Genomic DNA, 17221 nt, shown 5'->3' on the forward strand with positions numbered 1-17221 from the left:
GCGTGTCATCGGTCGCTATTTCGCATTGTATGTAAAACCCAATTAAATCATACACTTTATAATTCAGCAATAAGTCTTCTATCCGGCGTAGATAATTTATTATCGTGGAGTACCAGAAATGAAAAACATTTTTCCAGGAAGCCTATTTAAGAAACGGTGAAAGTATTCGTAGTTGTACTTGCTTCGGAAGTACGTATACTAAAATTGAAACGATACAGAGAAGATTAGCATGGCCCCTGCGCAAGGATGACACGCAAACTCGTGAAGCGTTCCAAATTTTTCAAACCCTAACCCTATCTTTATCCTATGCCATAATGACATTTTACAGAGGGTTTTTATCGAGCAAATCTGTCAATAATCAGCATTTTCTGGTAGGATATACTCGCAGTTACTATCCTTAAATGGCAATTCTATTGTGCTTGTTAGGCAACGTCACTATGACCTAGAACAGTGCTCTTCAACCTTTTTGTCAACGCGGAACCCCTCATGTACTTTCGCGTTTGTCACGGAACCCCACTAACAAAAGTTTAGAAGTTACAAATTGCTTGGTCAGAAAATAAAATATTTCGTTATTACACAAGTCTGTACTCTCTACTCAGTCTGCTTGTACTTTTATGATCTGTACATCGCCAACATCCTATGAGTGTGATGCAACAATAACGTTCTTGTTAACAGCAAGTGACGTAACAAATATATCAATGTTTTATTGGGTTGTTGACTGCACTCAACTTCCTGTTTAACAAACTGGCCTACTTGGAGTATGAATGCGGTACAGTGATCTGAAAAAAATCGGAAAGACGCATCAAAATGCTGAAGCAAGAAATCAATTTCCGTAAATAAACGAGGAACCCTCGCGGAACCTTGAAAACTCACGGAACCCCACTACATGGTTCCCGGAACCCTAAGGTTCCGCAGAACCCCTGTTGAAGAGCACTGACCTAGAATCCATTAGTTCAGAAAGTTAGCTTGTCTTGCCCCGTCAGTCAGTACAGCAACTGCAAGTCAGAAGCAGCATTTTATTCTGCACAAAACCCGGTATTTTTTGAACTAAAATTTGATGTAATATTCGTGTGATTAAATTAACTTGTAATTTTTACCATAATGCCCAAAAGAATATGTAGCCTAAGTTTACGAATGATCTACAGAGAGCATTTCCATATTTGAAAGACACAGGTAATGGTAAATTCCTTTGTAATTGATGTGGGTCCGCGTTTTCAATCAGCCATGCAGACGGACGTGCGGACGTGCAGATGTTAACGTTAACCATTTAGTTACCAAAAGGTACAAAGCCCCTGTTGAAGCAGCTGCATGCTCATCTCGTGTGTCATACTTCTTTAAAAATATTGGCACCGATGCTGCGCTTGCTATAGCTGCAAAAGAGGAAACTTTTCCTTCCCACGCCGCTACGCTACTTATGAGCAAAGTTTTAAAAGTTCAGATTGCATTGTCTGGTTGGTTTCACAACCGTTTGAACGTAAATTTTTCTTAGGGAAAACGAAGTGTGAATCTGTAGTTGCTAAGGTTATTGCTCCGATGGCTACTGACGAACTTCACCAGAATTTGGATCAAGTTAACTTTGTTACTGTTAGAATTGATCCCTCCCACAGAAAAGAATTAAAACTTGTTCCCGTTTGTAGTTCTTTACTTTTGACCTGAAACTGGCGTTGAAGTTAAGCTGTTGCAATTTAAATGTATTCCCGGAGAAACTGCTGCAGCACTAAATTAATGCTTGCTCTTTGTTCTTGATCAAATAAGACACAAGGAAAACTAGTTGGATTTTGTGCGGACAACTGCAACACAAACTTTCAAGGTACTTAAAGACGACAAAATAATGTTTTCTTTATTGTTAAGGAAAACGTCTAAGGAAACCTTGCAGGCATCGGATGTGCAGTTCACATCATTCACAACTGTCTTCAGCATGCTGTTGATACTTTGCCGATATGCGTCGAAAGCCTTGTTCTAAAAATTTATAAATTCCTTTTACATTTATACTGTTCGAGGTACGGAACTTAAAGGGTTTTGTGATTTTGTTGATATTGAGTACCAAAGAGTTTTGCAACACGGCAATACCAAGTTTTTGTGCTTACTACCCGCTTTAGAGCGGATTATTGAAATGTTTGAAGCGTTAGAAAGCTACTTTAACTCACAAGAACGTTGCCTAAATATCATTAGACGATTATTTGAGGAACCAGCCCAAAAACTGCAGTATCTCAGATTTGTGCACGGACAGCTGAAGTGCTGTACTTTAATGAGACTATGCTGAAATTGGAAAAACAAAAGACTAGTGCTGTAGCAAATATTTTCACGGAATTGAAGTCGAATTTACAGGAAAAGAAAGTAAATGACTTTGTTCCATACCAAACAAAGTTTCTCTTGGAAAAGCTTGCGAAAGAAGGATTAATGGATGCTATGGTGTGTCTTAACGAAATTAGAGATTTTTACGAGCAATGTGAATGATATCTGTATGTTTATAGCGTTGCCTATGAATAGTCTATGCGATGCCTCATCTTTGGAAGAACCTAAGAGAAGACTTATCCTGACTACTCATACGTGGGTTTGCAGAGAAGAGTAACGACATGTCCGGTAAGCAAATAGTCAACACTGATTCCCTTTTTGATGAGCAAGTTCTAGTGAAAAATTATATGTCTGAAAGCGAGAGGAAAGGTGGCAAAATGCAACGATATCCCTAGGAAAAAAGGATGCAATTATTGCAAACCTTTATCAACAACAACATGGATATTCCAAACTTTCAAAAACGTTTCGAGCTTGTAATGTGTTTGCCTGGAACATTCAGCACAAGTTGAGCGAATTTTTTTAATTATGAAAAATATGTGGTCTGCTGGTGACAGCAAGATGCTAAAAAAATGTCAAAGTTCTCCTCACTTGAGAATTAATATTAATTTGAAAAGTAGTGATATTTATGGGAAGATAAAATCGAACACGCTGTTTTTGAAATAGTTGCTCGGCACAGAAAAATATCATTAATTGATTTGCTAATAAATTTAATTACCTTTTATTTTCGTTACGGCACTTTAGTAAGCATACATCAATTGCTGATTTACCAAATTTCAAATGCTTAATCTTAATGCGTGCATATACATGAGCTGCAAATATGCCATCTGTTTGCAGGTTCCATTATCTTGTCGTATATTTGAAATATATCCATTTCTTAACCTTTTGCTAGTGGTAGTATCTATTAATATTTGTAAATAAACAATAAAAATAATTTCAATTAAATATGCGTACCGGTTTTGCATTTCTAAAAAATGGGAAACGGCTTGTTAGATGCATGTAATATTTTCCAGAAATTCCAGCAGAAGCGCCGAAGCCACTGGCACAAAACTTGTTGTCAGTTACAAGGTTACTTTTTCCAGATGAGGTACAGTAAAAACTTCAACAAACACTTGGGCGAACACGGTGGCCTAACTCTAAACATAGAGTCTTAGAGAAAAAAGATTTTTTTTATTCTCTAACAAAGTTTCGAATACAAAATTCCATTTACATTATTTTGTATTGGATGAGGGTTAAAGTGGTATTGGGATTAATTTAAAGTTGTGTTGGGGTTAAGTTTGAATTAGGATTCGATTACTGTTGGTTGGAGATAGTGTAAATGTTGGATAAAGATGGGGTTAGGGTTTGAAAAATATGGAACGCTTCACGATTTTGCGTGTCATCCTTGCGCAGGGGCCATGCTAATCTTCTCTGTATCGTTCCAATTTTAGTATACGTACTGCCGAAGCAAGTACAACTACTAAAACTTTGACCGTTTCTTAAATAGGCTTCACGGAAAATGATTTTCCATTTGTGGTACTCACAATAAATAATTACGCTCCGTAAGTCCGTAACAACATTTATTGTGGAATTATAAAGTACATGATCTAATTGTGTTTTACATATATTGCGGTATACCGACCGATGACACGCCTTACTCTAAGTTTAACCTTAACCCTCCCCCTACTGTTGTAGATAAACAAGGTTTTTTATTCTCTAACAAAGTTAAATGCTGTGAAAATTTCGTCTGCCTTATTTTGCAGTAGATAAGGATTAAAGTTTAATTGGGATTAAGTTAAAGTTGTGTTGGGGTTAAGTTTGATTTATGATTCGATTACTGTTGGTTGGAGATAGTGTTAAAGTTGGATAAAGACAGGGTTAGGATTTGAAAAATATGGAACGCTTCACGATTTTGCGTGTCATCCTTGCGCAGGGGCCATGCTAATCTTCTCTGTATCGTTCCAATTTTAGTATACGTACTGCCGAAGCAAGTACAACTATTAAAACTTTCACCGTTTCTTAAATAGGCTTCCTGGAAAAATGTTTTCCATTTGTGGTACTTAACAAGAAACAATTACGCCTGGAAATAACATTTACTGCGAGATTGTGAAGAATATTGTTTTAATTGGGTTTTACATACATTATCAATTGTACCTGGAGAAGTGAAAGAATCTTTTAAGGTATAAATCAAATCTTGGATGATTTATATAAACGTTAAACAGTCGTTAAAACTGTAGCCTATATCGGTATGCATTGCTCAGGATCTGTTTGAAAATAACACTGTTGATGCTACTGGTCTTCCTGGCTGGGACAAAGTTGAAACTGCGACGCCTTTTCATTTCTCAGACTGATGTGCCACGTATCAATAAATTATGATTAGAAACGATTAAAATGTTAGATCCGGTATGTCTTGTCAACCAGGCTAGAAGGAAGATTTCATAATTTTCCTAATATAGAAAGTCATAGTAAACAGCAACTAGCTAACACTCTACTTCAGCTTCTCCGAGAAAAGGGTATCGATGTGCAGAACTTCCGAGGTCAGTCATATGACAATGCCAGTAATATGAGCGGCAAGTGCAAAGGTATGTAGACCTTTATCATAAATGAATGCAACCGGACAGCATTAGCAGCCCATTCCTTCAATCTTGTTGGCCAGCACGCTGCTGCGACTTGCGAAAACGCAGTCCGTTTCTTCAACTTTTTAGGAAACATTTATTCTTTCTTTGCTGCTTCAACTTCTAAGTGAAGTCCTCTGCTTTAACGGTTGGAAAAGAAGTGTCTTGTGTTCAAACGACTTTCAAATGTCAGGTTGAGCGCTTGAGCTGACGCCACGGATGATCTTCGTAAAGGGTTTGAACAAATCAAATCAGTGTTGAGTATAAATTCTGAAAATCCGGAACAAAAAGCAATTGTTCGTCAGCAAGCGTATGGGCTACACCAACAAATGGATTCGTTGGACTTAGCTGTTTTAGGTTTGATCTGGAATCGAATTCTGCAATGATTTATGAGCTGTAGTACTTCTCCGCAATACGCTGACCAAGATTTGAACACTGTCCGAGACATGTATATATCTCTCTATTGATGAATTCGGATCTTTTAGTGAAGAGGCTAAATTACTCTGTCGGTATGAAGAATTTAGAGATTCTTTTCAGCTCCATAAGAAACGCAACAAAAGGATCGATAATGCCACAGAATTAAACGTCGTTCAATAAAACGCCATGATGTCTGATTACGAAACATTTCGCACAGATACTTCTTGCTCTTACTTGAATACATCACCAATGAGCTACTGAGACGGCAAACAATACATAATAGCAAGGCAACTTCTACAAGCATATTCAGAAGTTTTGGATGAGTCAATCACTGATGAACTCATTCAATTTTGAGAGACGCTGAAGACTGAACTGTTGAAACAAGTACAAATAAAACCAAATAAAAATAAAAACTGCAAATAAAGCTGTTGGACTGACACGGTATAGGACTATTAAACAACTACGCCTTGAACAAACAAATACGCCTTTCAAAACTTTAAAGTAGTACTTTGAATCTACTTATGCTTAATGGTTACCAACGTGTGTGGGCAGTGAACGTTTTCAAAATTAATAAAAAAAAAACTGCTACAAGGCAACGATGTAGCAGGATTACTTTAATTTATTCTTACGCCTGAACACAGAATATGAACTTCTGCACAAAATGGACGTAGAAACTATTTATTGACGCTTTGACAAAACAAAAAGCAAGAAGTGTTTTGATATATCAAAAATAAAATTATGAAACCTCTGAATAAAACATGCTATTTCCTTTAGAACGTCTAGTTGCTAAAAATTCTAAATAAAGCGTAGACCCTGTTGTTTGTTAAGTTTTGAAATCCATCTCAGCTTATAGGCTACAAAAACTAGTTTAAAAAAGAACATTTTTAGAGCTGCGCGAAAAATTCGGCCACGGGCCGCGCCACCTTGAACAGAAGAAAATTAGAAACCCAAGTCTAGACATTGAACGTGATACAAGGTGCCACGAAATCTGTTTACGGTAGTATACAGATTAACTAGCTGACTGATAAGAAGAGTCTTCGTTTTTTTGCATTTGTTTGAAAGACATTGCTTGCTAAAAGTTGGGAAATATGGAATCATTTGAAAAATTTTATCTGTGTTTTTGCAAACAAAGGTTTATTCATTGCTAAAAAGAAAATCAAATTTGAGCAGGCGTAGAGCTTCAATAAAAACTAGGATTAAATAGGTGGTTGAAAAAGCTGCTGTCATGTGTGCAAACAAGTGTCTTGCGATTTCATTGTTATAAATAGGTTTCACTGGCGTTTCGATGCTTTAGTACTTTCAATGCAAGAACTCTGCGCTGTTAGCATTTGAGAGTCAGCATTAAACAACAGTTTTAGTTTTATTCAAGCAATGATAAAACGAAAATTGTACAAAATTTATTCGTTCTGAAGTTGACGTTAAAAATTCCAATGAACTTTTGTTTAGGCTTAGCCTACACTGCGTTTTTAATGCACGTTTATTTCGAGGCAGTAAATGAAATAGAAAAAAAAACTTATCTAACAAAGCATTCATTTATATGAGGTAGCCGTTCTGAAGGTCTTGCAGAACTCTGACTAATTGTAAGAAAGGCTTTGAAAGGAAATTGTTCATTTACAAACGTTTTAAGTTTCAAGATAGGCCTTTCTTTTAAGTGAAACGTAAAAGTGTACAGTTAAGCCCTGATGTACGTGTACGTCCTAAAACGTTTGCATTTGTTGAGATAAGTAAAAATTCTAATAAAACATATTGAATTCTACCTCAACATATTACCACATTAAAGATAAGCTTATAGATGATTTCTAGTGAGGTCATTTTAAGACAAATCCAGAGATATTTGAAATTAGTATTATCTAATTTTAACCGTAGTTTCAACGATAAATTAATGATATGTTTCTTTTTAATAATAATTTGGAATCAGTTCAGTAAGTCTTGGATCTAATTTCTGAAAATCATTGGTTAATTTACTTACTGTTAATAAACAGAGTGCAGTGGTATTCTATGATGGCTCACAAAAAAATGTATCGAGGTATATTCAAAGCTATGTTTAGCTTCGTTATACGACGGTTTACTTCGAATACAACTTGTTTAACTACAAGTTTAACTACTTATTGCATAAGAATAATAGTAATTGCATTACATCGATTCATTTATTGCGTTCAATTTACAGATGTGATTTCCGGACTTCTGGTAGTGACTTTATTGTTTCTTCCAGCGAACGGTAGGCTACTATATAATTTTGCAAACGTTAAAAAGTAAAACTGAACTGTGGTCTTTAAGTCAAAGTTGGTATCATTTTTTAAGCACTGCAGAATAGATATAACCCGAGTACTAACTTTAGGACATCCATGTGATCGACAATGCGAAACCAACCGTCAACCAATGACTTGCGAATATGATTTCACAATTGAGTGGTAATGCGCCTTTTACTCTTTTACTGGTCTGAATTTGTTTTGGTACGAATTACAACTGGCCTTTCTCATTATTGTTTGTTTCTATTGTGAAGAAAAACAAGGTGTTTGTCTTTTATTTATACTGCATTTCTTGTGTTCAATATGACGTGCTTGATATGATTTTGCAGTATAGAAAAACGTATGGGCTGCATTTTGCATGGATCGAAGACCGTGTATCTATGGGTTGACCACTTACTTGATTTTGTAGGTATGCCACCATGTCAAAAGCCTGTTACGATTGTCCAAACGTGACGCTTGATTGCCAAAGAGAAAATTGTATTGCAGCTGACGGGTTTCCACGAGCTGGAACTTTTGTCAACAGGAAATTGCCCGGTCCTTCAATCGTTGTAAGTATGGACATCAATAAATAATTGAGCTCTCCCATACAACAGCTTCTCTTTTAATATAAAAATTTTTTCTAAACTTAAACAGGTCTTAGTGCGTGCACCCGTTGCGGAAGGGTGTAAAATGGAAGTTTGTTTACGCAAAGTTAAAGTGACAATTTGATCACATTACAATTTAATTCAAAATTTGATTTATCAAAACTTAGCTAAATTGGCAAAAAATGTATCCTAAAAACGAAGCTGGCCACTGCGCTGACATGTTGCTGGCAACATTGCACTAAAGCAACTTCTAAACCTTTTTATATACGCACGAAGATGTGGACTATAAGTTATAACAGGAGTGACATTTTGGATTAGTTTTGGATCGATGAGGGCTGCTTAAGCCTTGGGGGCGGCATTATTTGAAGGCGATAATTAAAAGCACTTTGAGTTGACTTAATGGAATATCGAGTTCTAAAGATTTTAATTTTCTCGTTATGAACAATCTTTGTAATCTTTGTTAGTTTTTTTGTTTTCTTTCTTATCTTTGTTAGTTATCAACAACCTATATGTATTTTATCAACTTTTAATATTTGTACAGTTAAGCTATGGTTAACCCATTTTTAATCCAACATTTAAGTCAAGCAAAATTAAGCAGGCGTTTAAACACCAATGTAAGAATATAGTGCAAGTACACGGAATAAATTAGTAGTTAACAATTAACAGTCAGTCAACATTATAGACTAAAAGTAAGTTAATGTCATGTTCACTCAGGTATGCCACAATGATAAGATTATTGTGCGCGTTTCGAACAAGCTCGACAACAGCGAAGGGACCACGATTCACTGGCACGGAATTCATCAACGTGACTCGCCGTGGATGGACGGGGTCCCTATGATAACACAATGCCCTATCCCTTCCCACACATCGTTTACTTATCGCTTCACAGCCAACCCTTCAGGTGATGAAATGCTTGGAAGCTAAAACATTGCTAAGGGCCCGACGTTAAGAATGTATCTTCATCATATATTATAACGATACTTTTCTAGTTTAGAAAACCTCTGAATGCTGGAAAGGTATTTTTAGCTTTACCCATAGTAATGCTGTTACACTAATCAGTGCAACTAGTTACGTTTGTGAACTGTAAATAAACTACGGCTGATTGCTGGTAGGTACTCACTGGTGGCATTCTCATTCTGGGTTTCACAGATCCGACGGCGTTGCAGGACCTTTAGTGGTTAGAGCAAGTCAAGAAGATAATCCACATTCGGCGCTATACGATGTCGGTATGTCAAACTGAAATTGCATATTATTGATAAATTACACAAGAAACTAGTAACCACTGCATGCAAACTTACAATGAATTTTAAGAAAAGGTTTCGAAAAAGAAGAAAAGGTTTTACTGTTTTGGTTACAGTGGGACCTCGTTAATCCGTACCCCGAACAACCGGAATCCCCGCTATCCGACACAAAACTGCCGGGAACGGATTTCTTCCCATGCATTTTACCCCTTTAATCCGGAAACCCCGCTGTCCGACTCCGACACAAAAGTTTTGGAACAAATGTGCTAAATCAATAGCAATAAAATCCGATAAACCGGATTATTAACAATTAAGCGAAAATGATTCACGATTGTCCTAATACACTATGTACACTGGGTAGTTAGTTGACGAAACAATAGCCGATTATCTACGCATAATAACGTTGCGGTCTTTATTGATTCAAAAGTACAGTACTGTACAGCATTGCGCTTTGTAAAAATTTTTAGCCGCATAGCTTTTTTGTCATACTATGAAATACTGTACAGTATTTTAGAAACAAAAAAATAAATTGTTCATCAACAGTAACAAACAACACTTCCGCGGTCGCAAAAAAATACGTACATTACATCGGTTGAGTGCGGCAATCTATTGAAGACATACTGCTGCAACTCAATCGTGCGATCAGCTTTTGATATCGCATTGCACAAAGATTGGAAACAGGTCAAAGAAAGTTCAAGACTGCTGGTCCCGCCGGAATGCTTCGCCATGCAAGAGCGGTTGTCAAACCGATTTGCGGCCGAATGTTCGTCACTTGGAGAGCATTCGTCTTTAATACGGTGGTTCTGGGGTTCGACACTGGGTCGGATCATACAAAAAATATAATTTTATTTTAGTTGCTGTCCAGCCAGAAAGTCGGTACTTAGAATTGGAGTAAGGTGCATACTGCGTTTTGAACACGGTGCTGCATTTGCAAGATTGATTGATTTTTTACTTTCCGATAATCCGGAAACCCCGCTAAACCGACATTTTTTGACGAAACGAAGTGGTCCGGATTAACGAGGTCTCACTGTATTGAAGTTTTATATTTTGCTCGGTTAAATACCCAGCAAGAAAGAAAAGGAAGTTTTGAATTTGCTGACATTATTCAACGATTTACTTTCTATAAGGCATCGCCTTATTACGAGTCAACCAAAACATTGACGTATAGTTACGAAACTTAATTCCACAAAATTTCGTTAAAAATAGCCACAAACCTAGTAGAAATTTTCTTTGAAAGCCTATATGTCTCACAAAAAACTTCCACAGATAGTGATAATTTCACGGTCATGATTGGCGACTGGCTGCATCAAACAACGATAGAGAAATTTGTCCAACATCACCATTCGAATGGGAGCAACAAAGGGGAAAATATTTTGATCAACGGAAGGGGAGATTTTTCTGTATGTTTGCCGATATTTTTTGTACGCCTTGCAATGCACTTTAATATAGATACAAAAGCCATTTCCTTTAAACTTATAAACACGACATAATTAACTCAAGTCCTCCAACCAAGTAACGAATTTTTATCGCTACCACCTTGCGTTAAAGTTTGTTATTGCGATTACGTAATGTCTTTTTGCAGTTGTACGCTAGTAACCTCACGGATTATTCCACGCTTTTGACAAGATTCAACGTCGAAAATGGGCTTCGATATCGCTTCAGAATCATCAGTAATGCTGCTGTGTTCTGCCCATTTCAGGTATTTTTTGGAACATTTTCAGAGCGGTCACATGAGACATTCTGAAAATATAGTTTACCAAATATGCGAAAAAAATTAGGAAGACTGCAAAAACAACTAAAGCTATACCAATTATAGGTGGTTTTTAAGTGTTAAATAAATACCAGACGACTGAAAGAAAACATTTTGCTTGACGTGCGTAACGTAAATCAGGAAATTTATTTATATTAGGTTGCTGCCTTATAGAGGTTGAACTTCTTTCGCTCTGTAAATTCTGTTTATCACAGAATTAATTGGATTTATAACTTCAAAAATTGTCTTCCACTTAATTAAAATATGGTTTAAGCGGTATTGGTTACAGCTTACGATTGACCAACATTCGATGCTTGTGATTTCCACTGATGGAAACGATGTCGAACCTTTCAACGTGACTTCATTAGTGATCCACGGCGGCGAACGCTTCGACTTCGTTTTAACAGCCAACCAAAACCCGTTAAGCTACTGGTTTAGAGTCCAAGGTTTGGCCGACTGCAAACTCAGTTCTCAAAAAGCAATTTTACGGTAACATGCAATGGTTTTCATCAAAGCTTAGGAATACTATATTTTTTGCGTATAGGCTACTCTACCATTTTCAGATAACCGATTTGCCTAAAAGTTAGCTACCATTGTAGTTTGTACAGCAGCTTAACATACTGTAAACATCTAAACTAAACTGGGCGAAACTATCTGCGTAAAGGAGGCCTATAACATTTGTAAATTTGACACATTTTTATACAGATACGTTTCTTCTCTCGATGAACTCAAGCCAACTTCTTTTCCCCTGCCGTTTAATGATACAGTAGAATTAAATTCTTTGAACAAGGCAAAAAGCGAAAACGTCCATTACGTCACCGCTCTCCGATCGGTCGTAAAACTTGATGAAAAAATGAGAGATTCTCCTGACGAAGTTCATTTTATTGGGTTGGACTTTAAAAAAGTAAGTACTTTGTTAATATGAACGCTTATATTGCCAAATAACGGTTATGAACTGTAATTGGAAATTGTGCTGCCCGCTGACAGAAAATATTTAATTGGGACACATTATTTGGAAGAGCCAAAAGTATTTGCTTATGAATACGGATGATACAGTAGCATAAAGTTTAATTACGTTGCGAAAATTAAGGCTATTAATTTGAAAAAGTAGCTCTTTATTTTGGCTGTACCAAGTTTTTAACTTGTAAACGTAACGTTTTAATTTCACGGTATTTCTTTCATTCGTAGGTTGACAATCCAAGATTTCACCATCCAAACTATTATCCCATTAAAGGTATTTCCCGTGGTAAGCACCTCTATTCCCCTCAGCTGAATAACATCACTTTTCTGTCACCTCGCTCTCCTGTCCTGACTCAGTTTGCTGATGCTAATTCCTCTTTAATGTGTGATAGTTCGACAGGAGAAAACGTTCCAGATACAGAGGTTCCGACTACAAAAGAATTTTTATAAAGACACGAAAACGAAAACAAAAAACTCTATTTTTGTAAGCCTATCTGCGTAAGGTTTTACTTACTTTCAAACGGATTGTTTCAATAGTTTCGCGAATGTTCTCATGTCATTAACATGAAGAAAGATCGCTTGGTGGAGCTAGTGATCTTCGATGAAGGTGTGATATTTGATGCAGGTCACCCTATGCATTTGCACGGATACAACTTTGCCGTTATCGCAATGGAGAGGTTAGTACTAGTTCATATATCGCATTACCAGGGTTCCCTCTAACTAAGACTAAGCAACCTTCACGCTGTGCAAGTTTTTGGTTGACTGAACAAACTGTTCGAAAGCTTAGCAAGGAATCTGTAGCTACAGAAACATAAAACACTGATTTCACATGCGATAGAGTTAACTTTTGTAATGTTCAGTTTGATTAAATCATTGCGAAATAAATTTGATGTCAATTGAAATGAAAAATCGAAATATGTAACAAACCTTTATTTAAAAAATCTAGAAGTATAAAAAAGTATCAAAAGTTTGAAACTTTAAAGCAGCACTTCTTGAGACCCCTGCCGATGTTTTAATTGCCTTCTTTACAGGACAAAACATCGGTAAAAAACGGCAGATGCGTTATACCAGCCAAAATACCATATAGCCTAGGTACGATAAGCAATGCAAACGTCTTTACCTTTAAAACAACAAAATCCATGAACTTTACATGCAAATTAAAAATTGTTTGAAATGTTGCTGAAAATCACTTACTGTCGACGTAATTGCGAAATGTTTTTGGCAGACATACAGCTTTGTATAGTATTTGTCACCTATTTACAGTATGTTTAGGCTTGACACGCTACAGGCACCGATTAAAGTCATTGCAGGTATGCAATTACTGTACATTGTTCAACCATATAAAGCGTATGATAATTACCGTAATGGTTTATCTCTTGATGGTTTGAAGTTTTTGGTTTGTTTGATTTTTCGTCCTTGCTTTAAAACGATCGTTTTGAAATAAGGACGAATATAGGTATATGTGCGTTTTCTCCGCACAAAGCATCTCAATTAAGCTCGTATTGGTTAGTGTGGTGTTTTAATGGTACTCTGCTTTATTCCAATTCCCACTTCTGCTGCTCATTACATCAGTGGCGTGAGATCTTGAATAACTACCGCACCCAAAGTCACGGGGTCGGAAACATAGAACAAGTCAAGCGTAACGTATATAGAAATCAAAGAAACACAAAATCCTACACACTACCGTTGCAAGGCGCTGCGACGTCACTCTGCTAACGTTTTTTTTTTGCGAGAAAGGATTAACGCAATGCATGACGATAAAACAGAAGCTAATAGTGTTGTGACATGTACGTGAAGAAATTTATCAGACCTGGGCGACAACACTTTACGACATTGCGATTTGTAACTGTGCCATATTTTCACGTCATTAAGAACAAAGTATAAAACAGGCGTTTTTTGACGTTTAAGACGTATTTTGCCATACGCGGTTATCTAGTTAGTTGTTTATGTGTTTGAGTTATGATACTACTTCTGCCATCACATTTTAATTTACCTGCGGGTTTGGCCCACAGCCTACAACTGATAGGTACAAAATTCATTTGCCTTTGTCGACCACAAACTTAATCGATGGTCTCAATGCTAATGCTCAGCTTGCGCCAGCGAAAGCGGTCGTCTTTGTTTGCATGAGTTATATAGCACTATAAGACGTCCCGTGCGTGTTGTTTTGTGTGAAAAAGTTTTGAGCTGCACCAATAAGCACATACATCAAGGCGCACAATTTGAATGACGTTGAAAAAGATGTATGCTACTGCTTTGACTTTAACGCAAAAATTTTGTCACAGAAGAAAATGGAAACGGGTGTACACGCCAGATATTTGTTTAAAATTCTTTGATGTTAAGAACTGAGACGCTGAAACGCGATAGAAACTTATACGCAGTTAATAAAAAATTACAAACAACTTTATATCCCAAGACAAACTTAAAACAGGTTCTCGTTGTTTACAAGAAATATTTAATTACTATACGCGCACAAATTAGATTTAGTGCGAAATATCAGCCGGCAACTTCGTGGGAACACTGTGTATTACGTATAATCTTTCTTACTGCACCAAGTATAATTGTTTATTAGGGTATATACTTATTGTCCCTTTCAAAGATACGATGAACATAATTAGTCTGTCACTGTTTATGAAAGACACTACAAAATCTGGTATTTCTATTATACTACATTTACTCCATGAGAAATTGTGTTTTTTCCAATTATTTCTGTTCAAATTCCTATAGGGTTAAGATGGTACGTTTCAGTACAGAATTAGGTGTTAACTTGATAAAACCCAACGTTTGCTTGTTTAACTGTTTATATAGGGAAAATAGTTATGTGAGCCTGTGAAGAAGCTATAGAATATTACTACCTATACTATAAGAATGTATTGTTTTTATGTTGATCAGTGACCAGACGGATTTGCGGTTTTACTGTTTGTTTCAGACCCGGACAAAATATTAGTTTACACCAAGTGAAGCAGCTTTACGAATCCGGTTCTATTCGGTACAACCTTGATCAACCAGTGATTAAAGACTCCGTCATCATCCCGGATGGCGGATACATCGTTGCCCGATTTATAACTGATAACCCTGGAGTTTGGGTGTTCCACTGTCACTTGTCTTTTCACGTCGAAGCAGGTAAGTCGTCGAACATTATGGAAAGCATCGTTTGTTTTACCCTTAGTTAGCTTATAGATAGGCCAATTAGTCCCATTAAACTTTGCATGTGTGTCTTAATTAGAAAGTGAAACATATCATATTATACTGCATAGCATACGCATTATTTGAATATTCTCTTTGAAGATATTGATTGGCCGGAAGCATTCCGAACTGATATTTTATCCCCGTCATAACTGAGTAAACTAGGTTATTGTACATAATACTTTCCTGTATAATAATAAAGATTAGATGATTTTGATATGACAGTACAGGTGAAAGTTGAGGCAACCCGTAAGAATATTGTGGAGTGAGTGAAAAAAATCTCTTAATAACTTATATGGCATACAGTGCGGCTTTCGAAAATATTAACGTTAAAAGGCCGAAGTTGTTTTAATTGAATACTGCTAAAGAAAAACTGAAATAGCTTTCTGAAATCTCTTGTTCATACAAAAAAGTTCTTACACAATATAGATTATTATACTTTGACCGCTTTGTTTTCCTTCTTTTATTTGTGTGTGTAATTGGGCATTTTAGGGCAATCCTTGTATTTAACTTGAGTTGTTTTGACTCAAGTCATCGGGTGTCAGTAATTCTTCGTCCTACTAACAAAAAATACATTAGTGTGTGTGTAAAGAACATACACAACAATAAATGTAAATTTGTTTACAGGAATGTCTATGGCTTTCAAAGTCGGAGACGAAGAAGATGTAAAGGGAATTCCCCGCAATTTTCCAAAATGTGGTGATTGGACTGGTGGATCAGGAAATGCGGTTTCACTTCAATACAAGTCGTCACAAGCTCTGTTGCTAATTATTCTAATGCTGGTTACTTTTTATAAACTGGCCTAAATTGCAATGTCAATCATGGAAATTAGTGTTTAATAGTGATTTACAAAAGAGTGCGCACATATCAGTATCTGAGGTACACAAATATTTTGCACATATATAATTTATACGTAGGGCAATATAATCATTTTTGGCAAGAGCACAAACAAAATGACACTTAGCGTTGCTTCCAACAATCGCCTGTGGATGAACTTAGGCTATATGGTTTGGATAACGCTGTACCACTTCGAAGCACGATTTTATGCGCAATATGTGAGTGGCTGTACTTCATTTAACCGTTAAATTTTAACGCAATCAGATTTTCGTTGAACCGTGAAACGCTTTGAACGTTTAGACCCAAAAGTAGTTTATAGAGTTATTTATATTATAACTCGTATAGTCGTGTTATTAATTGAAATAACGATCATGTAATTATAACCAATTTTCCATCGCACAAGAACAGTTCCAAACAATTCCAAGAAATCGTTTGTGAAATTACATTTAAGCTTCGATAAATTCTTTGATTCGCGGGTAGCTTTTAATCATTTAGATTTTTCACTGAGTTCTACACGTTTTTCTGAGCCATGCCAAAATAAACTTGAATTATTATTTATCACAACGACACATTAGCCTATACCCTTAAACCGACCGTACAGGTACGATTTAACGCCAATCGTTGTTGATCTGTTGCTTAAACCTTCTCACGTTTTACGTTACCAGCAAATCTGTGGTAATACAGGAAAAAGAGCAGATGGCAGTAAATAAACCAGCCCACACGACGAAAAACTAAAGAAGTAACCAATTGAGTCACAAATGTCTTTCGCCATGCGCAACGACCCGTGAAATGTTCAGCAGACTCAATAAAAACTGCGTTGAGAAAGGCATAATAAAAGTCGGTTAGAAAAAGACATCATTGCAGTAGTATTTCATTTTGGATCGAAAAGTTTTTTTTTCTGAGATATATAGCCCAAACAGAGAAAAAACAGCCTAGATCAATAGTACGAATGACTGTGACATCAACGCTCCCGCAGCTATAATCAAGTGCGGTAAGAGCTGCGCAGATCTGATATAACGTCGTCCTTTACGTCACGAAAACAAAAGTTGCACAGGTGTACAGATGTAGAATCAGCGTTGACCGACATAGAGTGAGGCTTCTCGGATGATTTTCT

The 17221-nt window shown here is 36.5% G+C and overlaps 1 protein-coding gene and 3 non-coding genes across 5 annotated transcripts; 2 read left to right on the top strand and 2 right to left on the bottom strand.

Moving 5' to 3' along the window:
- The first annotated feature begins 174 nt into the window (after positions 1 to 174).
- LOC143457957 (U6 spliceosomal RNA) lies at positions 175 to 281 on the top strand. Its single transcript, XR_013117603.1, has one exon. It is a non-coding gene; the product is annotated as a U6 spliceosomal RNA (small nuclear RNA).
- Positions 282 to 3639: 3358 nt separating this feature from the next.
- On the bottom strand, positions 3640 to 3746 carry LOC143457945 (U6 spliceosomal RNA). Its single transcript, XR_013117591.1, has one exon. It is a non-coding gene; the product is annotated as a U6 spliceosomal RNA (small nuclear RNA).
- Positions 3747 to 4159: 413 nt separating this feature from the next.
- Positions 4160 to 4266, bottom strand: LOC143457946 (U6 spliceosomal RNA). The gene has a single exon (XR_013117592.1). It is a non-coding gene; the product is annotated as a U6 spliceosomal RNA (small nuclear RNA).
- A 2965-nt stretch (positions 4267 to 7231) lies between these two features.
- LOC143453186 (uncharacterized) lies at positions 7232 to 16089 on the top strand. Of its 2 annotated transcripts, XM_076954369.1 has the most exons (14): positions 7232 to 7329; positions 7471 to 7521; positions 7642 to 7714; positions 7962 to 8100; positions 8851 to 9037; positions 9249 to 9362; positions 10644 to 10777; positions 10960 to 11076; positions 11417 to 11616; positions 11833 to 12031; positions 12316 to 12510; positions 12625 to 12764; positions 15014 to 15207; positions 15898 to 16089. In XM_076954369.1, the coding sequence occupies exons 1-14, from the start codon at positions 7302 to 7304 to the stop codon at positions 16074 to 16076; spliced, it is 1950 nt and encodes a 649-aa protein (XP_076810484.1). In that variant the 5' UTR covers positions 7232 to 7301; the 3' UTR covers positions 16077 to 16089. The 2 variants fall into 2 exon arrangements, with proteins under 2 accessions (XP_076810484.1, XP_076810485.1); XM_076954370.1 differs by lacking the exons at positions 7232 to 7329; positions 7471 to 7521; positions 7642 to 7714; positions 7962 to 8100 and adding an exon at positions 8682 to 8750.
- The last annotated feature ends 1132 nt before the right edge of the window (positions 16090 to 17221 follow it).

Source organism: Clavelina lepadiformis, chromosome 4 (genome assembly GCF_947623445.1).
Source record: "Clavelina lepadiformis chromosome 4, kaClaLepa1.1, whole genome shotgun sequence".
Taxonomy (NCBI): Eukaryota; Metazoa; Chordata; class Ascidiacea; order Aplousobranchia; family Clavelinidae; genus Clavelina; species Clavelina lepadiformis.